At 53.1% G+C, this 24,272-nt stretch overlaps 6 protein-coding genes across 6 annotated transcripts; 3 read left to right on the forward strand and 3 right to left on the reverse strand.

The window, feature by feature from the left end:
• Positions 1-464: 464 nt before the first annotated feature.
• Positions 465-2,978, reverse strand: QC762_203260 (uncharacterized protein; the record flags this gene model as incomplete). The annotated part of the gene is made up of 2 exons (XM_062887214.1): positions 1,029-2,978; positions 465-977 (listed from the first exon to the last, which is right to left on the reverse strand). Exons 1-2 carry the CDS (start codon positions 1,899-1,901, stop codon positions 465-467), a joined length of 1,386 nt encoding a protein of 461 aa, XP_062747009.1. The 5' UTR covers positions 1,902-2,978.
• Positions 2,979-4,845: 1,867 nt separating this feature from the next.
• Positions 4,846-7,258, reverse strand: QC762_203270 (uncharacterized protein; the record flags this gene model as incomplete). The annotated part of the gene is made up of 2 exons (XM_062887215.1): positions 4,846-6,437; positions 6,506-7,258. 2 exons carry the CDS (start codon positions 7,256-7,258, stop codon positions 5,226-5,228), a joined length of 1,965 nt encoding a protein of 654 aa, XP_062747010.1. The 3' UTR covers positions 4,846-5,225.
• A 226-nt stretch (positions 7,259-7,484) lies between these two features.
• QC762_0034230 (uncharacterized protein) lies at positions 7,485-9,625 on the reverse strand (the record flags this gene model as incomplete). Its single annotated transcript, XM_062883267.1, has 3 exons — positions 8,119-9,625; positions 7,868-7,907; positions 7,485-7,583 (listed from the first exon to the last, which is right to left on the reverse strand). The coding sequence occupies exons 1-3, from the start codon at positions 8,208-8,210 to the stop codon at positions 7,485-7,487; spliced, it is 231 nt and encodes a 76-aa protein (XP_062747011.1). The 5' UTR covers positions 8,211-9,625.
• A 3,003-nt stretch (positions 9,626-12,628) lies between these two features.
• CLB4 (B-type cyclin) lies at positions 12,629-16,487 on the forward strand. The gene is made up of 4 exons (XM_062887216.1): positions 12,629-13,281; positions 13,525-14,631; positions 14,695-15,234; positions 15,290-16,487. Exons 1-4 carry the CDS (start codon positions 13,270-13,272, stop codon positions 15,575-15,577), a joined length of 1,947 nt encoding a protein of 648 aa, XP_062747012.1. The 5' UTR covers positions 12,629-13,269; the 3' UTR covers positions 15,578-16,487.
• Positions 16,488-17,833: 1,346 nt separating this feature from the next.
• AGC1 (mitochondrial aspartate-glutamate transporter agc1) lies at positions 17,834-20,677 on the forward strand (the record flags this gene model as incomplete). Its single annotated transcript, XM_062887217.1, has 2 exons — positions 17,834-18,682; positions 18,761-20,677. Exons 1-2 carry the CDS (start codon positions 18,497-18,499, stop codon positions 20,675-20,677), a joined length of 2,103 nt encoding a protein of 700 aa, XP_062747013.1. The 5' UTR covers positions 17,834-18,496.
• Positions 20,678-22,769: 2,092 nt separating this feature from the next.
• QC762_203295 (uncharacterized protein) lies at positions 22,770-23,690 on the forward strand (the record flags this gene model as incomplete). Its single annotated transcript, XM_062887218.1, has 2 exons — positions 22,770-23,163; positions 23,236-23,690. The coding sequence occupies 2 exons, from the start codon at positions 22,770-22,772 to the stop codon at positions 23,688-23,690; spliced, it is 849 nt and encodes a 282-aa protein (XP_062747014.1).
• Positions 23,691-24,272: the final 582 nt, after the last annotated feature.

Consider the following 24,272-nt stretch of genomic DNA (forward strand, 5'->3'; position numbering starts at 1 on the left):
TAACAGGATGATGATATGTGGCTTCACCCCCTCTCAACAGTTATCACTGAAACAAAACATCACATCTCACATCAAACGCCAAAGGCGTGGCGTTTTAATATATCACATTTGAGACACATGTCCTGGCCCGTCGCCGGTCGAGTGTAACCGGAACTAAGTGGGGGCGGCAGTACACCAGCACCCGTAAGGCGGGGAATAACCTGGGGTAAATCAACGGGTAAGAGGACGCGGGGCGACGGATCCGGACCCAAGGGAACAAACAGGTCGACGTCGTCGGTTCGGCAGCTGGTCGGAAAATAGCCTCCCTCACACCAGTACGGCAGACGATATCGGCCCACGACATCTGCATGCCGAGGGTGTGGTCAATGGAGCATTCCAACTAAACATTATGCTGCTGACAGCTTCTCTCCCAATATCCCGTCTCAGGGAAGAAGTTGCTTCCTGACATGTCTCTCCATATGCCCTCAAATCTTAACAACCAGCTTAAACCCCGTCACAGCTATCCTCGCGGACATGATTGTGAACGAAGCCAACACCACCACCGTCCCAGCCCAAACACAAGCCCATGTATATGTCCCATTTGACCTGTCGATGATAGCACCAGCAGTTGGTGGTCCAGCCAGCGAAGAAAACGCGCAAAGAGTGCAGACCATGCCGAACCGCGTTCCCATCTTTCTTGGATCCTTTAAGAGACTGGCAAGCGCACCACCAAACACACCCTGGGCCGCTCCCATCGCGAAACCAAGAAAGATGGCAAACACATAAAGCCCCGTAGCAGAGTCTACCGCCAGCCAAAAGAAAAACATACACCCCAGCAGAAACATCTGGAAGGCATGCATGTTGATCGGACCAATATAGTTATCAGCCAAATACCCCGTGATAGGCCTCGCGACAACACTCATCCCGTTCGTGATGAGCAACAACTGCACCGAGTCCGTCGTCGAGAACCCAACAATGTTCCTCGCAAACGCATTAATCTGTTCCCACATTAGCCATCTATCATTTCGTTCCATCCTCAGACTACTCACAAAGAAGCTCCCGAAAAACAACGCCCAAAAAAACAAAAACGCCCCCAGCGTAAACAACAAATACGGCCCCTCCCTGAAAGCAACCCACTCAAACACCGGCCCGCTCCTCCTCGGCTTCAACACCGGCCTCAGCAACACCACACTCACAACCGAAATCCCCAACGCCACAAACCCCGCGCACCTCACCGCCCAGGCAAACCCAACCTTTGGAATCAAATACTGAATCACCGCCGGAAAAACCACACTCCCCAACCCCGTCCCGGTAGCCGAAATCGCCAGCGCCAACGCCTTTTTCCTCTTGAAGTAACTGTTCACCACCGACAGCGGCGGCATGAAAATAATCCCCAACCCCAACCCCGTGCACAACCCCTGAGCCAGGAAAATCTGCCAGTACTCTTTACATAAACTCGTCATAAAGGTCCCAAAGACGACGAGGAACGTCCCGGCGATGATGGTCGACTTGATGTACCCCGCGTCGGCGAGGCGGCCGGAGAAGATGCAGAGGGCAAAGGCGAGGAAGACTTGGAGGGAGCCGATCCAGGATACTTGGGCTTCGGGGAGGCGGAGGGTGTCGCGGTAGTGGAGCTGGTAGACGCCAAAGGCGGTTGGGTAGCCCCAGGCGAGCATGTTGATTAGGCAGGCGGCGAGGACTTGGGACCAGGCGGTTAGACCGCCGTCAGGGGGGATGAATTCTTCTTCTTCTTCTTCTTCGTCTGGTGTTGTTGTTGGGGAGTCGAGGTCGGAGCTGTCTGATAGGTCTGCATCTTGGGCTGTTGTGAGTTTCGTTTCTTTGGTGTTGGGATGTGATAATGATGGTGCTGCTGGTGGTGGCGGTGATGGGGCCGAGGCGACCTTTTCGATGTCGACGTTCATGATGAGTGTTATTTGCTTGGCTCACCCTGTGTAAGTTGTAAAAGTTGAATCAGCAAAAAACAATGACGACAAGAAAAGGGTAGTAGTAGTAGTAGTAGTAGTAGTAGTAGTAGTAGTTTAGCCGTTGATATATTCCATCGGCGATAGGAAACCACCAATGACTCTTTAACTCCGCCGTCCAAAGGTTTCTAGAAAAAAAAAGCCAGTCGTGGGTGGGAAAAGTGTGGGTTTATCGTACACATCCTTGCCAGGTAGACTACCCTGGTTTGGTAGGTCGAACGTCGTTTATTCCCAGCCATATCGAGAACTGTCACTATCATCAAACAAGCGGGCGAGTGTCAAGATGTCATCTTGCAGATTCTTTACGCCCTTGATTTTGACATCTTCTCCGACAGTTGTCCCCGCAAATGGCGGGAAACACCCGGTCGGGAATAACAAGCAATATCGACATGCCGCTGCTGGCTGGGTAGGTGGCTGAAATATGACATATCAAGCACACACTGTGCAGGCGACAATCAAAAGACGGCCTATCCCGGGCCGTCAAGGACGGGATGGGTGTCTGTCGGGTAGGGAGCGCCGGCTGCCGAGGCTCTCATCCGATATGCACAACTCCCGCTCCCGATAACGGCTGTGGAACTCCTGCTGTCGCCGACTGGCCGGGAGAGACGGGAGGGTGCCGAAGTGAGGCGGCCTTTTTCGGTCCTGATTTGGGAGACGGTGATATTGTTCGTGTTTGGACAAGACAAAGCAGCCATCACGACTTCTTCAGCAATGGGAACACAAGCTTGAAGTGGATCTCCAGATCGTAATTGCCGTCAAGCATCTAAACTCCCAATCTTGTCAATTTGCCCCACCAAGATAAGGTCGCCTTCCATCGGCTTTGTCGCCCCCATCGTCAATATGAACACAGAACAGACAATCGCGATCTTCGCTGCTGTCAACCTCGTCATAACTTTCCCAGTCCTCAAGTCACACATAAAACTGTCTCAGTGCCACGAGGCTTTCCAGTCGTGCGACCAAAACATCATCAAGAAACCAAAACAATTCTTTCAGAACCCAACCAATCGCCTAAATTTCAGCAGCGCAGAAACGTCAAAGTGTCAGATGACTCAACCACCGCGTCGCGCGCGCTATTAGGAGGAGAACGGGAAGGTTTTAGTCACAGGGGGGTGCATCGAGTCGCAGACCGCCATTCATGGCCCGGTGACAGCCCAAGCAAACGTGAATATCCGCATCGCATTTAGCTTCAATTCTCAGTCAACATAAGCTATTGAACTCATTTCCACATCCAAAGTCCGTTGAACACTGAATATGTACATGTTGGCACCTTCAAGATGGTTCATCCAAAAGATAAAATCCCCAAGTGTAAAGATCTTCAACCCCTCCCCAAGCCAAGACCAAGTGGCAACAAACCCCAACAACCAACCGCCCAAAGCCGGTCCAAAAAAACCCATGTCAACACCCCCTCAACCAATCAGCGCCCCCATCTCAGCCAAACTCTCGACAGAAAGGGAAGGAACCCCCAAATATGGGGCAACTTTAGAACCACGCCATTGGATCTGATTGATCTTCCCCGCTTCCAGAACAAAGCCACTCAACCCAAACTTGCTTGCGCACATTAACAATGTATGGAAGATACAAGGAATCCTTCCAGAGATATTGCGCCCTACAATAACTAAAGTCATCAATCAAGAGATAAGCTGCGACGCTTATTGACAAAGACATGCGCCAGCTTACAAACCGCCTAGCGCCCGTTTGAAAAAGCCTCGCTAATCCAACCCCGATCAGGCTTAAACTCTAAATCCTATGCGCCCGACCAATCAAATCTCACCACTTACACGGGAAGTTCCCTTTTTTTTTTTTTTTTTTTTTTGCGCAACAGAGAAATCGCGAGGGTTGCCAGCTGATGATGACAACACACTCTTTCATGATGGCTGTATGAAACAGAACAAAAAACATAGTTCGCATCTGTTGGGCGGCAGTGATCCCATTCTCGAAATAAAATGCGCGCTTGAACTCCAAGAGGCGCATTCCACTCAGCTTTTCGGGCCTTGCGACAGATATTGAAATATGTCGCGAGCTGCCGACTTGCGATGGCATGTTTTGATACAAAAAGGTTTTCGAATTTGTAATAGGTAGAAACCACGCTCGCTGCTTAACCCACACCAAATCCAATATCTTGGTAACTTTTTACTCCATCCGTTCATGACCGTAGCACCAAAAAGACAGATGGTATTCGCGGCGCATAATAACACACCATTAACACCATCAACACCATTAACACTATCAACATCATCAGAACGCCATACAACAAAAACATCAACACAGAACGAAGCCTCAAACAGTAAGAAATTCGGAAGAAAGAAGAAAAAAGAAAGAAAAAATTCTGGCTCACGCTTCCCCGGAGCTTCACTCCAGGCCGCCATGTACAACATTCAGAACAAGGACACCGAGAAAACATCATAAACCACACACCAATGCAACAAAAACAGAATATTTCCAGTAGGTACCTCGCTATAAACCCCTCCCGCCCCCCAAAAAACAAAAAATCAAACGCTAAAAAGATATGAGTGATGATGTGATGTGATGTGATGTGCAATAACCCTCCCTCCCTCCCCTCCATTCCTTCCAAATATACCAGAGTTGAAAAAGAAAGACAGAAAAAAAAAAGGAAAACAGAAAAAAGAAAAAAGAAAAAGCCCTAATATACACTCCTCCTCCCCCACCCCTTCAAATCAATTAAACCTTGTAAAAGACAGAATCAATCCCCCGGAACCCCCAAATCCCCCCCTTTAACCCCTGAGCCATCCATTCGCCCTTCCTCTTTTCCAGCTTTCGAACCATCCACCACCCATTCCTACCTATCTTATCCATTCCCACCCACTCACGCAACCCAAACCCAAACCCAAAACCCAAACCCAAACCCAAACCCAAACCCACCTCCCCACCTCCCACCAACATAAAAAAGCAACGCAGCCGCTTTTAGAAAAAAACAAATGAATCTCTTTGATTGATAGAGCGGAAAATGTTCAAGGCCCGACAAGACAATAACAACACCCAAAGACGGTAATGAGATGAAGGTTAAGGGGTGGCCCTAGATAGTCATCCTCCCCAATAGCGGACATGCTTAATAAAAAAATAAAAAAAGGTTGTAGCCATCAACATAAAAAACACCAACCCCGTGAGTCTCCAACGAGAACTCCACAAGACCATTGACAAGGTATAGCAGACCACACCATCCCGACCCCTATCTCACAACACCCCACTGACCAACATCCCATCATACAAGCCTTTCAATCCGGGGTTGACCCATCAACAAAAAACTCATCTCTTCCTCTTCTTCCCCTTATCCCCCCCTCCAACCTCCGAGGCGTACTCCGCCCCGCCAGTCACCCCCCCGCCGAACCCACCCCCCATCATCGGCGGCAACGTCGTCATCGCAACCGGCGCAGCAGCAACCTCCTCCTTGACGAGCGGCACCCCCATGTGCCTCCCATACCTCCCCTTCCTCCCATTCCCCTCATCCTCGCTGATGCACTGATCCGCCCCCAGCCCCGCATCCTTGCACCGACCGCAAGGCCTCTGCCTGTCGCACCCCTTCTTGCTCTTGCGACACCTCTGGCAGCGAGGCTTGGTCGACAAGTCGGGGTGCTCGTCATCCCCGGCAGCAAGAGAAAGCCCGGTGTTGGACGCGACAGACTGCTTGCGTGAAGCCGGGAGCGAAGCCGGGGACATGGGACCCAAAGCGGCGGCGGTACCGCCGTTGACGGCTGCCGTCTTCACGGCCGCGGGCTCCTTCTTGACCTTGGGCTTCTGAGGCCTTGGCTTGGACTGCGCAGCAGCAGCCGCGGCAGCCGCGGCAGCCTTGGCTTGGTGAAGCGTGTTCGCCTTGAGCTTGCTTCTTGGCTTGGGAGCCGCCATGGCGGGCTTGGGGGCGCTGTCCGAGCAGTAGCCATCTTCACCGCTCGTGTCGGCGCCGTCGGCGGGGCCGACAAAGTGGCTATCTGTGGTATGGAGGACCTTCTTGTGGTGACCGGCAGCGTCGAGCTTCTGTCTACGCGCCGCCGGCACGTCGTGATCGCTGTCCGCCTCGCTGGTGGCACCCGTCGACGAGGTGGCGTCCGCTCTGCCGCTAAAGGTGTCGTCCATGGTGGACGCCGACGTCCGGCCATGCGTGGAGATCTCACCCAGGCGCATAAGCTGGATGGCGACGTCCTTGTCTTCCTCAGACATGCAGCTGTTGGCGGTGCCGTCTGGTGTCGCCACCATGGGCATCCCCGGTGTGGCCGCGAAGCCGAAGCTGCCGCGCGAGCGCCGCATGTCACTGCTGGGCGTGGGGTACGTGGAAGGGTGCGCAAACCCGTTGTTGTAACTGTGCGGGGAGTGCAAAGAAGGCCGAGGATTGCTGAAGGGATTTGGCCCAGACTGAATATATGGCAGCGAGGGACGATGCTGATGATCAGCACGCCGTGCCGGTGAGACGGAAGGGTTGGACGTGGCCGCGGGCATCTGCAGAGGGGCATAGAGAGGCAACTCCTGGAGACAAATAAAACTCATGTCAGAAACCAGCATTCACAACCCGTTAGACGACGTCTTAAACATACCGAGCTGTCAAACTTGGGACGCTTGCGACGGCCACCCTCGACGATATTGTCCACACTGATTTCCGTGTTGCCGAGATGGTCCTTGCTTTTGCTCGACGACGAGCCTGGCGCGCCGTCGCCGCTGCTGTAGCCGTTGAAGCTTTCACCGTGACTGTCGCCATTCAACTGCGATCTGTTCTTGGCAGAACGTGACCGTACCTTCTTGGAGCCGGGGTTGTTGTTTGCCGAGCCGCTGCGACGTCCACGTCCGCCATTAGGCGAAGGGCTACGCAGGCGTGACGCAGGCGGCGAGTGAGGTCTGGCAAAGAGATGGTCATCTGGGCGCGGAGGTGGTGGCAGAGGCGACTGGGACATGAAGGTGTCGGCGGTATAAAAGTTGTGTTGGGGCGCTGGCGGGTGGTCATAGGAATACGGCCGGGGAAGCTCATCGTGAACCCGCACGGAAACGGTCATATCATGAGCAAAGTTCTCGTAGTGGGGAATGAGGATATTGCCCTCCGCATCCTCAAAGCTTACGCCTTTGGAGATAGTCTGGGTGGTATACAGACCGTAAAAGTTCTTGACCGTCGACACGATCGACTCTGTGGCGTCGTGAGGGTAGATCTTGACACGAAGGGGCAGGCGCCCCCGCGATGCCTGGAAGATCAAGACGAACGTAACCTGCTTGGGCTCCGCGACGGTACGGGGCGAGATGCTGCCGTTAGGCTGACCTGGGCGCCCGTGTCCTATCCCGGTTGGCGACATGGCTGCCATTGTATGATATGTATATGTGTATCTAGTGTATCGCACCGTCGACGGTGGCTTCGTAAAGGAGGTCGTGTGATGGAATGTGTGTCGCCGGTGGGGCTCAGCACCGTTGGTTTTGTTCGGTCGATAAAGGACTCAACAATCGCATTGGCAGTGGACAAGCGCTCGAAAAAGGCGACGAGGGTACAATGCCAACGGACGGGTCCAGCTTGAGGGGCGGATGGACAGTGGTCTATCCTTGATTGAGGTCACCGCCAGTGCCGCAAGGACCCAGCCGACTCTTGTGGGTGCTGCTGGGGTGGTGCCGGACGGTGTTGGGAAGTTGTTGGATCTGGACAGAGCAATGCGACGGTTAGAGCTGGGTGCAGATGGACAGCAGCAGGTAGAAGAGGCAATGCCATGAAGGGCTGATCGAACACAGGAAATGCGGTGGGGAACCGGGGGTGTAGGAATGCTCGATGGGTAGGAGGTAATGATGGTCGGGGTGCGAGCGCAACACAGCAAAAGCGGGTGCTCGTCGGGGGCAAGGCAAGCAAGCTTGCTTGAAAGCAGATAGAAGGTATACAGAGCAAGGTGTTGGAATCGCGAGGGACGGAAGGGGACGAGGAGGCTTACGGCAAGGTTGGGGAAGCGGTGGTGTCGTGGAGGAACTGAGCTGCGATTTCTTGTCGTCTCTGTCTCTGTCTCTGTCTCTGTCTCTCTCTTTTTTTTTCTCTCTCTCTCTCGTTGTTGAAGATGCGGGCCCGACCTAGTCAAGTTGGCAGAGTGTGAGCAAGGTGGGAGCAGAAGAAGAATCGGGCTAGCCGGAAGCCGGCGATGGGTGACGGGCGATGGGATGGGGTGCCGGGAGGGGGACAATGGCTTACCAGAGGAACTTGGTTGGTTTGATGGCACCGGGTTGAGCAATTCGGAGGTTGTGGGCGAGGAAGAGAACGGAGGAGTCGCAAAGAATCTGCATTAAAAGAGCAGATGCCGGTAATCGCACACCCGCACACCAAACTGCCTGACCTTTGCGCGGATCCGTTCAGGGCAGTCCTCGACACTGTGCCACCGAGACACAATGGAGAGAGCAGCAAAACAGCAGAACAGCAGAACAGCAGAACAAACTGGACTGGAACAGATGGAACAGGCTGGACTGGCTTAAGGTATTGTGAATGGATTCTTGATATCTGTGATTTTGGGCAATTTCCGGCCTTGCGCTCCCCCCGATCGCATCCTCATCTAGCCCTTGCGCCAGGGTGCGAGGAGCTGCCAACTGGGCGCTTTTCGCACGGCCAGCCATCCACCCAGCCAGCGGAGCGCTTGCAGACGTGGTAATCCACACTGACCGCACCTAACCTTACCTCACCTCTGGCAAGCTTCCCGGTCACTGATCACCAGATGGCTTTTGCCAACCTGGCCTGGGTCACTCACACTCCCCCTGCCAGTGCATCTATTTTCAGGAAGCTTCTCTTCTGATGATGGGAGAAACCAAAGACTGCAAGAGACAGAAGGCAGAGCAAAGAACAGCAGTGGCTGCTGCTGCTTTGCTTTGTTGTTTCGGGTCTCTTGTATCATGCAGAGCGCATTCGGGGCGCATTCCGCTTTGCGCCGAGATCTGAGAAATGTGCGATATTCTTTCAGGGCAGGCACATTCCGATTCAAGACTTGGCTGTCATCTCTCTGTGTGCCAGGTCCTGTTTTCTTAGGTATTATTCCTTCTTATCTCTCTTCCCAGGAGTAGAGTCCCAAAACATGCGATGGCGCAGTCTCCCGAAGTAGCAAGCACCAGCAGGAGCAGTCAAGGCAAAGGCCCGCTGCATTGGAGGTAAGGTTGTGCGTGTCGAGAACTGTCTGCACGAATACCAGTTTCTGAGAGATCATTTAATTCGCCTTCCGGTCGATCGAGACGATACATAGACCGCTCTCTTTTCTTCTTCTGCGCGCGGCTAAAATCCGTCAAGTGTTTTCCAGACACCCAAGACAGACGCTGTTTACAGTCGTTGTTTACAGTCGCGAAGAAGAAGAAGAAGCTTGATGCTTGCCTTGCAAGGCGCATATACCGACATGCAGTCTGCGAAACACGGGCTGCTCACCGGGGAAGCCCTCCTTCTCCTGGGCCTCACCAATAATGACCATGGGGGAAGCCGTTGTTGGTCTGACCATTTAGGACCGCCTGGTATTCTTGGGCACACAACACAAGAGCTCAAATGTAGGGTCAACGCCCTGGGTCCTCTCTGGCCAGTGGCCAAGTCGAGCCCACAGGATGAGAATGCGCCAGAGAGGTTCATGAACCCCCCAAGGTGCCCGTTGCAGCCATCTCGAACCCCTCCATCGGCCAATGACAGTCGCCAGCAAGGTAGCGCAGCAACAGGGGTCTGCTGTAGATGTGCCTGGCACTGATAGGCAGGACTGCCCAAGCCCAGCTGTCGTGGTACAAGAAAATAAACACTGTCACTCGATAGATAAGTATTATCTTGTCCACTACATGGCCAGCAAGGTGGCGCCGTGGCCCTACCTGCAGCAGAGCAGTTGCATTTTCAGATAAAATCTCCGCTGATGGGCAGAGATTCCAGAGATGTATGGTCAGATTCCACGGGAGACACAACGGCGCAAGCCGTCCAGATATCAGACTGGGCTCACCGCAAATGCGCGGGGTTTTGATGGAAAGATTGTGAGATTGTGAGAGATCGCAAAAGATAGGAACGCCGGGCAAACGGGGAGCTTCCGGCATTGACCGAAGCAGCATGGAGAGGCGCACAACTGATATGGGATAGCAAAAAGTCTGAAATGAACTGTTTGCCTGCCCCGCGGCTGGCTCCCCCTCAGTGGCATTAAGGTTGTCTTGGGCCGAGTGTATTCGAGACAAGCCGGCCGTTTGTTCCCTCTTTTTTGGCAATTGTTGTGAGGTAACTTTGTGTGCGCTGCGCGAGTGCGGGTGTGTCGTCCTTGGTTTGTAGAGGGGAGGATCGGGCGCGGCTCGATGCGCTGGCAAAGTTTCAAATGCAAAGCCTGCATCGAATCATCGCGCCAGATTCTCCGAGTTCTCCCAAGTGTCAGACCGTCAACAAAAGGACCCGCAGACCCGCCTATTACCTGTCACTGCTCTATTATTCGTGATTCTTGGTCCTTGGGGACGGCCGTGGTCGCCTCGAAGCTCGCTGTTGCAGAAAACGCTAACAAGGTGGTGGTGATATCTCCAAGTCAAGATGCTAGTGTACCCCTCTACGCTCGCCATCCATCACGACTACCGCATGCAGCTCAGGCCCGGACGAGCGCACTTGCGTCCATGGCACTTCCCACCCCGCTCCACCTTTGACGGAGGAGACGGACAGCTGGAGGCGAGCGAGGAAGCGAGGAGAGGAAGCAATTCTCTTTGTGCAGTAGGGGGGAGGGGTCTTGGTTGGTGGCGGGTCGTACATGCACGTACATAACATAGAGCTTTGGCTGGACTCCTGGACATTTGCTGGAGGTGAGTGACTGTCAGCGCCAGTGGCTTCCATTCCGTGGATCTTGGCTGCTTCCATGACCGCAACGGCACCCTTGCCCGTTTCCAGCGCCCGATCTGCAACCGCCAGACGCCCTCGATTCCCCTCCTCTTTGCTTGATGTCCCGGCTTTGTCGCAAGAGTCTCTGGCGGGCTTTCCGGACAGGATCCAGCCATTGGTGTCACCAGGTACCACGGCGCATTGTTTTTGGAAGGTTGCGACCACTCCATCCGTCATGTTTGTCGCAACCAAACTCACAGAGACAAAAGAGTCCGTCCACGATCCTGTGGGGCACACACAAGAAGAAGCTCCGGCCCCACACCATTGGCTCGTGGCTTTGTTGTTCCCCAGATCTGACCAAACACTTGACACTCCGGAGGAGAACACACAGTAGCTCAGAGCAGGTAGGCATGGTGGCATGCCCTCGCAAGAAGGAGGGGGACGGTCCCTGTTCTCGCCACGCCCACAAAAACCTTGACGTGTGTGCCAATGTCGCAGAAAGGGCACACGTTGCTGATTGCGCTACATAAATCAAAGCTGCGCAAGAGATCGCATCATATTAAGCAGCCTACTCCGCAGCGGAGCGAGTCGCGGAAGAAGCCACCAGCAAAACCCACCCCTGCTATCGACCGACCGTCTCTTCGCGGCAGGACACATCCGTTCCGTTGGCAAAGTCAAAGTTTCAATTGCTCAGGTGGGCGCCGTCTCTTTGTGAGGAGGTAGCGTAGGATTCCACCACATGGCACATGCGATCGAAGCTCAAGTTGGAGGGAGTGGAGGGGTTCTTCTCCTCTTGTCACATTCTGCAAGAGGGGTCGAGGACCGTCGAGGCAATTTATGGCCCCGGAGCAGGGTTTCTCGGTGTCGCCTATGGACTGTCCAAACCCCGCGTTGACCGGAGTCCCTGGAAAAGGAAGAGAAAAGTAGAGTTAATACCCGGTTCTCCAGAAGCTCTGGTAGCTTCTCGTGTTGATACACAAGGCGTGCTTCAGCCATTGCTGCGCCGGGTTAGATGACTGGTAGTGCGTAGGTAGGTATCGGCGGCCGTTGGTCAAGTGGCCCGACTTCTCCACCCACCGCCGCCGCGCTGAAAGTTTTCCTTTGGATGGGGATCCTGGCCCATGGCTGGTTCCGGAATGGCCTCGTCAGGCTGCGATTTATCCTCTTGAGAATCTGGGAGAAGAGAAAGATCGAAATTGGCGACTGACAATAGGAAAGTCATGATTGAATAGAACCTCAAAAGTCCAGCAAGGTTCTCACGTGACAACGCGAACGGGGGCGGGCCCCGGTCTGCCCCGCTACGCGTAAAAGCTGGTGGCAGGGAAAATGAAAAAGACGCAGCAGTGGACCAATAGGAGTGCGGTAAAGAGGAAACAAAGGTAGGTGCCAGCTCTGGGTAGAGATTAGGGTTGATATAAGTCGAGAATGGTTTGTGAGAAATAATGTGGTGGGATTTGCTGTAATTTGCTTAATTAAGGTCCAGGAGAAGTTGACGCGCCGGTCGCGCAAAAGGCCAGTGCCCAGACGGCGGGGCTACGTCACCCCGTGGAAGAGTTATGTAAGCTTTGAGCATGCTTGTTGATTACTGGTGCGAGAGAACACATGCATCGTTAGTCTGCTGGACTTGGGCCTGCAGACTCCACGATGGAGATCAGAACTCCATAGTTGACCTACCCGGCCGGGCTGAGATGGAGAATGGCAAGGCTGTAAGTGATGATGATAATGGCCATGTTCTTCAAATGTGAAATTTCAAAGGGCATTTGATGCTGTTTTGTTCATATCCCAGGAATTGGAACATGTGCATATGATTGGGGTCGCCGTAACAACCCAGACGGGCATGCACGGACCACACCGCCCAAATGGAACTCTGTCTGTGTTTACTTGCATCTTGTCAATAAACACATGGTGAAAAACATTCTCGCTGTTCTCTTTAACCTTTGCTCCACCCGCGACCTCTGCTGTTGGAAGGTTCTTATCGGCATCGCACAGCAATCGTTGCTTCAGGTTCCTCTTACTCATGTCCTTGACCTCAATATAGTGAGTGAAGGCGCGCCCCGCTTGACGCTTGACCGTGTCGAATTTATTGAGGTGCCTTCCCGACACCCACGCGCCCTCCTTCCCGCTGCGCTGGTATTTTTGCGACGCTGTGGCAACCAGCGCCCACGATAGCCTCACCAGCCCCCCGCCTTGCTCTCCTCATTGCTCCGCTTTATATCTCGATGCCCTCAAGCCTATTCGCCGGCTTCCCAGTATTGTCAACAGGAAGAATCCATCCCGAGGGACGACGATAAGTATTCAGTTTCGATTCAGGAGCGGGGACCACCTTTTCTCTGCCCTCTGCTCTCTGCTCTCCTCGCAACAACAACCACATCGCCTTCTTCCACCACTACCTCACTTTTCCAGAGACCAAAGACTTCTTATCTGACTCGACAACTGCCATCTCAACCGCTCGTCTCATCGTTCCCGCAACCAAGACGATATCCAGAAGGAAAAAGGTCTTTGCGACAACAGCCTCAACCAACATCAAATAGAAGGTAAAAACCCGACATCATGGATGCCAAGGTATGTCTTTCTGCCCAGAACTCCTCCCCACTTCCTCCCTCTACCCAACTCTGCCATCCCATCATCGTTGGTCGCAAGTCCACGAGCGCCCACCTTGCCCCTCCACTTTTGACTTGCTCAGGTGGAAAGCCTCGTGGTCTATTCACCATCTGAAGTCGCTCGAGACGAGCTTCTACATAACCCAGACCGTTCTGCCGAATCTTCCATGACAGACAGGCTAACCAACTTCTCTTCCCGAAATAGCCTCAGCGCCCTCTGCGCATCTACCAAGCCGCCCCTCCTATCACCGAGCACATCCATTCTAACAAGCCCTCCTTGCACCAGCGAAACAAGTCCGTTGGCACCGTCAAGATTATGGCCAACACGGGTGCCCTCAACGCTCCTCCCAAGAGAGTCATCCTCCACGATCTGAGCAACACCAATCGCCCCTTGGCCGACGAGCCCATCGGTAAGGCTGTTCGCGCTCGCGCCAAGTCGGTTGTTAATGCTGCTGCTCCTACTGTCGCCGGAGCCGGTCGCAACGACGAGAAGGAGAACCACCAGGTTGCGCCTGCTCCGGTTGCAAAGTCCTACAACGTGGCTCCGGTCGATGTCACAAAGCCCACCGCTCGTAACGCCAACAGCCTCAACCAGCAACGTCCCGTCGGCGCCCTTGCCCAACCTCCTCTGAAGAATGGTGTTCCCAGGAACATCAAGCCCACCATGATCTACAGAGACAGCAATGAGCAGGAAGTCGCCGGTCGTGTCGAGCTTCTTACCAACGTTGACGATCTGGTTGCCATGGTTGACAAGCAGATTAAGCACCCACGTCAATACAAGAGCCAGCCATCCTTGAAGGCAGAGCAAGCCTCCCAGAAGCCGACCCAGTCCAAGGCTGCGGTCCAGACCCAGAAGCTCGCCGAGCTCGATGACGAGAGCGATTTCGATGACAATGTTACCGAGGCGGCTTACGAGGACGCCGTGGAGCAGATTTCGTACGACACCGCCGGCATTGGCAACCGCAATCTGGCTGAGCTCGAGTCCGATGTGTCCGTTTCCATCGCGCAGGTGGCCAAGTCCCTTCCCACAGCTGAGGAGGACGAGTATTCGGACGAGGATCACTCGGGTGTTTACGAGGATCATGGATACACGACAGCCCACTCCTATCGGTCTCATGGGGACAACACCACGGGCGGACTGACCACCATGGTGGCTCCTGCTTCCAGCCTCAATGCGCAGAGAGAGCTTGCCATTGCCAAGGACTGGGTTCTTTCTACTCAGACGGAGGAAGAGATTGAGGAAGAGGCCTGGGACGTGAGCATGGTGGCCGAGTATGGCGAAGAGATCTTTGCTTACATGAGACAGCTCGAGGTATGTACTTTTTGCAGTGGAGCGCGTCAGGAGCCACGGAACTAACAGTTTTGTTTTGTGCAGGATTCTATGGTCCCCAATCCCCACTACATGGATAACCAGACCGAAATCCAGTGGTCGATGCGCGCAGTTCTCATGGACTGGTTGATTCAGGTACATCACCGGTTTTGCCTGCTCCCCGAGACGCTGTTTCTCACCGTCAACTACATTGACCGCTTCCTGTCGGTCAAGATTGTCTCGCTCGGCAAGCTCCAGCTTGTCGGCGCCACGGCCCTCTTCGTTGCCGCCAAGTACGAGGAGATCAACTGCCCATCAGTCCAGGAAATTGTGTACATGGTCGACTCGGGCTACAACGTGGACGAGATCCTCAAGGCGGAGCGCTTCATGCTTAGTATGCTTCAGTTTGAGCTCGGCTGGCCCGGTCCCATGAGCTTCCTGCGTCGCATTAGCAAGGCTGATGATTACGAGTTGGAGACTCGCACTCTGGCCAAGTATTTCTTGGAGGTCACCATCATGGACGAGCGCTTTGTTGGCAGCCCTGCCAGCTACATTGCCGCCGGTGCCCACTGCATCTCTCGCATGTTCCTCGAGAAGGGCGATTGGGTATGTTGTTCTTGTCTTGCGTCTTGTGGCATCTCGGATACTAACCGTTCTTCAGACTCTTTCTCACGTTCACTACTCTGGCTACACCTTGAGCCAGCTCAAGCCACTCATCAACATGATGTTTGAATGCTGCCGCGAGCCTCGCAAGCACCACAGCGCCGTCTATGACAAATACTCGTCCCCCAAGTACAAGAACGCCTCGACCTATGTTGAGGCCAAGATGCTTCGTGGGGTGACGCTGTCCTACCTCTACAGCGCCATGGCCGAGGCCGCGAGCTCGTCGGGCTCCGAGTGTGAGGCCTTCCGCACCAACCACCACTTGCCTGTTGCCCTTGAGGCCTAAGTCTCGGACCTCGCTTCCGCCCAGAAACCATGTTGACAGGCTCTTCACTTCGATGTACTTGTTCATCATTGCGACAACCTCGAGCATGCATTTGCTGGAAACCGTCGCAGCACCACAGCATGGATCTCCTTTCTTGATCTTGCCACGTTGGTGCTTCACCTTTTTGTTTTCTGGGCCAGCAAGCGTCTTTTGGCATTTGCCCTCGACACAAACAGACACCAAAACGCTGTGGCAGAGATTTTTTTGGTCTTGCTATCGGCCACCACCAAATAATTTCCTTGTTTTCTTCGTTTTCTTTTCTTCCGCTTTTATTCTCGCATCAGGGGTTTTTTTTTTCTTTCTTTCCAGGCACTCGTCGCAACGTCTCGCTATTTCAATGCAGCCCATCATGCATTAGATTTTTGCGGAACACTGCGTCTTGGCTACTGGGACAGACTTCCAGGATTCGATGCACACAATGTTTTTTTCCACGACAACCACCAAAAAGTCGACAGAAACATATTCGCCCTTCTGACGATGTGACGAATGCCCTCTCACGATACCTTGTCTTTTTTTCCCATTTCTTTGCGCAAAACTTTCCCTTGTTCTCATGTCAATACGGTTTTCTTTTTTTTTTGTCACGATTGCGAAGCAATGAAGGTTTAAGGGTTGGTTGGTGATCCTGAGCAAAGCATTCATGGCTGTTATTTACATGGCGTTGTTTGGGTGGTACAAAGGCATTCGGGAATTGGGAGGTTAGGGGGAACATTCTGGTGGTGGGAGGGCGGTGGTGGTTTATATGGAAATGATATCCCCGTGGCTTATTGATGACACCTTGAAGAGAGGTGGTCAACAAAGCTGCAAGCAAGCAAGGCGTCTTTTTTTTCTTCTCGGTTCTCTTTCTGGGAAATGGAATGGGGGGTTATCTGGGATTGTTTGGGGGGAGGGGGGGGGGCTGGTGTTTTTATGGGTGGGTGGGAAATTGTGTGTTTTTATGTCTGCTGCCTTTTTTTTCTTTCTTTTTTCTTTCCAACCAGGATCATTGGAGGGACAATGCTGTTTGTTTCTCTTTTAGAAAGGAGGGGTTGGGGGGTAAAGGAAGGGGTTTGGGGCTGGCGGGCTACTATTATGTGTATAAATTATAATATTTTCTGGGGGCATGATGGCTATTTTCTTTTGATATTTTTTCTTCTCTCTGTTATGGAGGGAGGGATAGATATTAGGAGTGGGCATCACATCATGGGACTAAGTTCGATTGAGGGGTTTAGATGCCAATAGATGTGACACGGTGTTGTCTTATTGATTTGGGGATAGGAGTGATGTGAGTGAGGTGAGTGAGGTGAGCGAGGTGAGTGATGTGAATGATGTGAATGATGTTCACTCTTGTGACTGTTTGATGACCATCTCAACTGTCATTTTCTCTGCAGTATCATATGGTACCTGATATACACTCCCTTACACTTGAATTGTATTTATGAAGAGCAAGTTCAATGTGAGAGACCCCTCGGTGTGTTCAAAACAAGATAGTACAGCCAGATCACCTTCTACACAAGAAGGAAATTATATAGGCCAAGTCTTCAAAGGGATGCCATGTGGCTTTATGTGATGCTGAGACATTCATCTTGCAGGAAAACGCAAGGGATCAGGTGATGATCTCATGATACTAGCTAGTGGAAACACAAATCTTCAAGACTATGGGTGGTGTCAAAACATCACATGTCTTCTAAAAACAAACAGCTTCTCTATATCAGTGAGTTGTGAGAAGAGATGGCATTGATGTCTGACAGGATGGAAAGGGGGGGTTGCCTGTCAGTAACTGTCAATTGAAACGCTGGTGCAGATCTTGAAGAATTTAAGCTTTTTTGTGGCCCCCCCTGGTTACTGGCGATCTTGGGGGGATCCCCGTGGCCTTCCTTTTTTGGTGTCCGAGATCTTCTGGGAAATTGACGGGAGTAGTTGGTCACCTGAGGCTATTACGAGTTCAGAGAGTGAAATGAGGGTATAGGGTCTGGAGCATCACCCCCTCATGGAGGCAAGTGAACCTCGGAGTGTCCGGGTGTTTTTCGGCTTGGGGTTACAAGTCCAGACCGGCGTGGATCGGAGGGCGGCTCCCGCGCTGCCGAGCCAAATCACTCTCGGCTATTGTGTAACTGGATCCCGCTGCCAAGAACCTGTTTTCCCACACCCCCCACTGTTTGACCTGGTGAATTGCTGGTTGGGATTGGTCAGATGGTGGGGAAGCCTGGGGAAGTTATGAGTGGAAAAAAAAGAGGAACTGCGACTTCACTTTTTTTCCTGGGTACTAGGCAAGGCTCAGAATTTTGTGGTGGTGTTTTTTTTTTTTTTTTTTTTTTTCATACCTCGTTCTCGTTCTTGTTCTGCCCCAGATTTGGACGTGATCCACTTCTTTTTTCTTTTTTTTTTTTTTCCGCAAAGACCCTTGACCCCGTCGTCTCCGGTTCGGCAGACTCCATCCCACATCCCTCCTCTTTCCGTTGTTGTCCTGTCCCAGTTGTCCAGCCCCCTCCCCTCCCCTTCTTTGGCAGGAACGGTCATCAGACACCTTTCGTTGTTGACAGACAACTTTTTTGTTGCGCATTGCGAGGCTTGAGTCAGAAACCCTTTACCTACCCGCGAGTCCCAAGCCACCACAACTCTTCCTCGCGTGACACAAACCTTCGTCTGTCATTTTTTTTTGTTTTTTAAACGACGACCTCGGTTTCTGTTTTTCTCCCTCGCTCGCAATCTCTTTGCGGTACGCAACCCACGTCTTTTGCCAGCGCGCAAATTGACTCAACTTCGGCCACTTCGCGACCCCACACTTTATAGGCTGATTGCGACAACGGCGTTAACGGCTTGAGTGCTGTTGGTGCTGACTGAACCAGTTCAACGTCGTTCGTTTCGCAAATATCAAGCATCTAGACTAGACACACAACAAACATGTCCAAGGTCACCGTCGTGAAGGAGGTCGTCAAGGAGACGCTGGTTGGGTCAACAGAACCTCAAGAGCTCTCGGCCCAGACCAAGGCGCGCTTCATTAAGCATGCCATCAAGGAAGATGGCGCCGAGCCCTACCTCGGCCCTGACGAGTTCATCAACGCTGTTGCCCCTCCGTCGGAGGATTACGTGAGTCCTTTCTGCACTGGCCGGCGCATTGTCCAGTCCAGCACCTTTTCTGACGTGTGATCTTCATATATAAAATAGCACAAGATCAAGCGGGAACAGTACTCGATCCTGTTCCATGTTGCCGACCGATCGAACAAGGGCAAGGTGACGCTCGCCGACTGGGGTTACTTTGAGAACCTTCTCACCAAGCCCGATGCCGAATATGAGATCGCCTTCCGCCTCTTCGACATTGAGCGCCTCGGGAAGGTCAAGTACGAGGACTTTCGCAGGCTGTACGAGCTGAACAAGGGGCCAGATAGCATCCCATTCGACTGGGAGTGTGACTGGGCGAAGCTTTATATCGGTAGCAAGGCGAAACACAGCATGGACTACCAGCAGTTCTCGCAAATGCTGCGCGGTCTGCAGGGTGAGCGTGTCCGCCAGGCTTTCCAGCATCTGGACAAGGACGGCGATGGCTACATCGAGCCCGAGGAGTTTGAGCGCATCATCAAGGAAACCGCGAGGCATAAGCTCTCGGACTACCTCCTCGAGAACCTGAGCACTCTGTGCAACATTTCTCAGGGTTCCAAGATTTCCTACGCCAACGTACGAGCTTTCCAGAACATGATCCACGAGATGGACCTCGTCGAACTCATCATCCGCCGTGCTTGCGCCAAGAGCACCGACGGCAAGATCACCAGGACCGAGTTCCTCAACCAGGCCGTCAAGATCACCCGCTTCTCGCTCTTCACCCCGATGGAGGCCGATATCCTCTTCCACTTCGCCAGCCTTGATGAGCCATCTGGCCGTCTTGGCCTGAAGGACTTCAAGAAGGTGCTCGACCCATCATGGAGGAGTAGACAGGGAGATGAGGATGCCGTCCGTGCCGTCACCGAGACCACCAGGTCGGCCGGCCAAAAGTTCCTCGCCCAGGGTCTCGAGTCCGCCTACGGCTTCGCTCTCGGCAGTATCGCCGGTGCTTTTGGTGCCTTCATGGTGTACCCCATCGATCTCGTCAAGACTCGCATGCAGAACCAGAGAGGTGCCAATCCCGGCCAGCGGCTGTACAACAACTCGATCGACTGCTTCAAAAAGGTCATCCGCAACGAGGGTTTCCGCGGGCTGTACTCTGGTGTCCTCCCACAGCTTGTTGGTGTTGCCCCAGAAAAGGCCATCAAGCTGACCGTCAACGATCTCGTTCGTGGATGGTTCACCACTAAGGATAAGCAGATCTGGTGGGGCCACGAGGTCATCGCCGGTGGTGCTGCCGGTGGTTGCCAAGTCGTTTTCACCAACCCTCTCGAGATTGTCAAGATTCGTCTTCAGGTTCAAGGTGAGGTCGCCAAGTCGCTCGAGGGTGCTCCTAGACGGTCGGCCATGTGGATCATCCGCAACCTTGGTCTCGTCGGTCTGTACAAGGGCGCTTCCGCCTGCCTGCTCCGCGATGTGCCATTCTCGGCCATCTACTTCCCAACCTACTCCCACCTGAAGAAGGACCTCTTTGGCGAGTCCCAGACCAAGAAGCTCGGTATTCTTCAGCTCCTCACTGCCGGTGCCATCGCCGGTATGCCCGCCGCCTATCTCACCACCCCATGCGACGTCATCAAGACCCGTCTCCAGGTCGAGGCCCGCAAGGGTGACACCCAGTATACCGGCCTCCGCCACGCCGCCAAGACCATCTGGAAGGAGGAGGGCTTCCGTGCCTTCTTCAAGGGCGGTCCTGCCAGAATCATGCGTTCGTCGCCACAGTTCGGTTTCACCCTTGCCGCGTACGAGTTGCTCCAGACGGCCTTCCCCTTCCCTGGCAAGGGCAAGGCCGAGGTGGCGACTGGTGTTGCGGACGTTGTGCAGACGCTCAAGGAGAAGCACCCTGACAGCCCATTCTACCGGTCGAGAAACGCGCTCAAGATTCTGTTGGATCTGGATGAGAACTTTGGACGTGCGCCGTTGGGAGTGAATGCGAAGGGGTGGCAGACGCTGCCTGGGTGGATGCAGAACCCGGTGAAGAGCTCGTAAAGAGGGAAAGGAAAATGGGGGGGGAAAGGGAGAGAGAGGTTTAATGGCTGGGTTTGGGGGGTCAGGGTGGTATTAAGTTTCGGCCGGTTCGTTGTTTATAAGCGCGAAGGACGCGGGCGGGTGGACGGACGGCCCTTTCGGCAATGGGGAAAGGTGTTGTGGGGGGTGGAGAGTCCGGCAATGTGGTTCGGAGGTCCTGTCCACCTCACCTAACCCATTCCGCCGCCAACGGGGGACCCACTGCTGACTTGTGTCGGAGCGCATCATGATGTCAAGTCATGGTCTTGGGATGGATTTCTTTGATGTCCTCCTTCTTCGTTTCTCTATCATTGAGAGTTTTGAAGAGGGATTATCTACCGCCGACGACCCATGCGGGGTCAACAAAGACCCTGCCACCACCACCACCTTCGTTCTTTGACAATTGAGCCTGATGAAAGAGGAGGGCCGGGTAATTTTTTTCACGAAAAAGCCCGATTTGCATTTTGCATTTCCATGTGCATTTTATTTCTTCTTCTTCTTCTTCTTCTTCGTCAGCGGCAGACTAGGCGGCAGGCAGGCGTTTAGGTGGTTATTTAATCTTGTCTGGGTGGCAGCAAAAATTGTTCCTTTTTCTTTTGTATTTTTTTTTTCATTTTCTCTTGTTGATATTTTGTCGCGCGATGTGTTTTTGTATGAGATGAATGAAAAATATCCTGGCTTTTTTTGCTTGTTGCTGTGTGCTACGTTTGAGAGAGAAAAAAAAAAAGGGGAAAGACACTGAAGGTTAGATGGATGGGTGGATGGATGGATGAAGGGCTGGCTAGACTTTTTTGGTTCTGGGAGTTGGGATTTATACAGTAGGTGTATTGTAGATATCGATACAACAACGAGACAGACAGACTAGACTAGAGAGATTAGATGGGGGTTGGGGGGTGGGTGTGGTAGATTAGAGAGAGGGAAGATAAAATTGATGATGGTTTTTTGAGATGTTGTACAGGTAGCTAGTTGGTTGATGGGTAGTAGAGTAGGTGGCTGGTGGTGTTATGCAGGATGAAATGCGAAAACAGATCGGTTATGTACCCCAGGAGAAATATCACATGCTGCTGCTGTCGTGGCGGTCTGGTTGAGGTTGAGAGAGGGTTGAGACATTCTGGGCCGGGACGCTTCCGGGGTCGCTTCCGGGGTGTCGGGGACTGACCGGGGGTCAGACAAGACAAAACATGTGCCGTGTGGGTGGGGCTCGGAGGGTTGAAGAGACGGCACTCCGATATCAGCAATGTTGATTATTGTGGTACTTTGTTGTTATGGATCGAAAATACGACAGTTGTGATTATTGGGGTGTTTTGGAGGCCGATCCAGATGTTTATTTAACACACCTCATCCTTCTGGAAGTAGATGGGGGTGGGGGTCAGAGCCCAGAGCTGCGTCCCCGGTCACCGCCATCCGTAACCCCCGGAAGCTTGGGCGGCCCCGGCATTGGTGAGTTGTCGTCGATTGGGAGGTTGGTGGGTTGACTATCATCTGCGGGAACGGCACACCGGGGGTCACTCTGTTGGTGAGTGAATGAATTTGGATGATGAGATCAGATCAATGGTTTGTTCTGGATTGGGCGTTGGTCTGATGATGCACACTTGGAGGGTTCACGAAGCCGCCACACACCACTTTGGTCGTGGTTTCTACAAATGAAATGTTGCCATTCCCGCCATGGGGGCGAAAGGAGGCGTGGCGCTGGGGGTGAGCAAGCCCCGGCCGGCCAGTGAGGTTGTCCAGGGTGAGCCTCATCCTCACCGCTGCTGGTATGAATCCCTAAATGGTGTTAGTATAGCTGTGTCTTTGTTGGTATAAGGGGAGGGGGAGAAGGGGGTGATGTACATCTGGGCCGGGCCGCAATCTTTTTGTTGCTCTTCTTTGATCGATTTCTGAGAGTGGTGTTGTTCTCGTTGGTTGATTTTTCCGAACAAGTGCGAGAGAGGTGTATCACTGATCGTATATCAACGTCACCATACATTTTACATCCATCCCAACTTAACCTTGTTATCAACAGCATTTATCTCAAATCAAAATGGCAACCACCACCACCACCACCACCGCCGCCGCCGTTACAACAGCAACAATGCCACTCCTCCTAAGCATCACCACCACCCCACCACCACCACCAAAACCAAAAATTTCTCTCCTGTCACTACCACTGGAGCTCAGACTAGAAATCTACACCCATCTCCTCCACCTACCACTGCCCCCACACTCAGGCGAGGAATCACCCCCTTATCGATCAACAACCCCCCCTCTGTCAACCTTTGCCGAAAAACCAAAAATCTGGACAGCGATTTTATACGTCTCCCGACAAATCTACATCGAGAGTCACCCCCTCTTGTACAAGTCAAACACCTTCTCCGCCCACCCCACCCTCCTCACCAGCTCCCCTACTTTGTATCCTTCCTCCAAGGCATATAAAACCCCCCTTGCGATCCCCCTCCCACCACTACCACCACCACCACCAACCACAACAACCACAACAACCACAACAACCACAACAACCACAACAACCACAACAACAACAACAACAACAACAGCAACAGCAACACCCCAACAAGACCGACCATTCACCCCCCCGTCCCAATCCCAGAACATCATCACAATCCCTTTATCCCCCTTCATCTCCGCCCCGACAAACCCCCCCTCTATATCACCTGCCTACATCCCCCTGATAAGGAAATGGAGGCTTCGGATAAAACTGGACAGTCCAGCTCCGTGGTCTGAGGATCTGGTGAGGGAGGTGTTCACGGGAGTGGGGGAGTTGACGTTGGATGTGTGGCAGAGTTCTTTTTGGGGTGGGGTGGGTGTTAGAACCCTAAAAGGGTTCGAAGGGGTGAGGGGGGTGGGGAGGGTGAGGGTTAGGGGGATGTTGGGTGGCTTTGAGGGCTACCGGGGGTGGCTGGAGGGGATCATGGGGGAGGGGGTTGGGGTTCGGGAGGGGGAGGTATATGAAGGGAGGGATGAGGAGGAGAGGAGGAGGTTAAGGGGATGGAGTTGACTTGTCAAAGGGGGATGGCTTTGAGAGGGGGGAAAGGTTGGTGGTCTGGATGGGTTTGGCCAGGTAGGGGAGGGGTGGTGGGAGGGGGTATAAAAGGTGGGTGGAATGGGATGCAATTAAAGGTCGGGGACTGGGTTGAGAATAGGAGGACTTTACTGGTGAGGGCATGTTGATGGGTAACTTGATTCACGTAATTTGGACGGAATGGAGGTGAACGTTTACGATATGGAAGGGGGAGATATATACGGCACTGGGTGTTTGATGAAAACGAGATACGCTGCTTGGAATCTGTCTCGCGAAAAGTCTGGTGTTCGAGTGGTAAGGTGAAGGAGAAGGGGGGGGAAACAGCGTTGAGGGCCTCATCGGACATGGCAACGGTTGACTTTGATGGCGCCAACACTCCAAAACCTTCACCGAGCCACGGCAAAGTGCGGACGTCAATAGGTCATTGTGGAAAGGCAGGATTAAATTTTACTTCAAGTACACGTATTCAGCTTTTTTGGAATCTACCATCTTTTTAATTCTTCCAACCTCTCTCCAAATCGGCGAAAAGTTTGATCGGCTCCAAGAGCTGCGGCCCGG

Source organism: Podospora pseudocomata (assembly GCF_035222375.1).
Source record: "Podospora pseudocomata strain CBS 415.72m chromosome 2 map unlocalized CBS415.72m_2, whole genome shotgun sequence".
Classification (NCBI taxonomy): domain Eukaryota; kingdom Fungi; phylum Ascomycota; class Sordariomycetes; order Sordariales; family Podosporaceae; genus Podospora; species Podospora pseudocomata.

Bases quoted from the DNA above. Each gene is read 5' to 3' on its own strand.
- CLB4 (XM_062887216.1), top strand. The intron at 14,632-14,694 runs GTATGTACTTTT...TGTTTTGTGCAG, and splicing joins CTTACATGAGACAGCTCGAG to GATTCTATGGTCCCCAATCC. The intron at 15,235-15,289 runs GTATGTTGTTCT...ACCGTTCTTCAG, and splicing joins TCCTCGAGAAGGGCGATTGG to ACTCTTTCTCACGTTCACTA.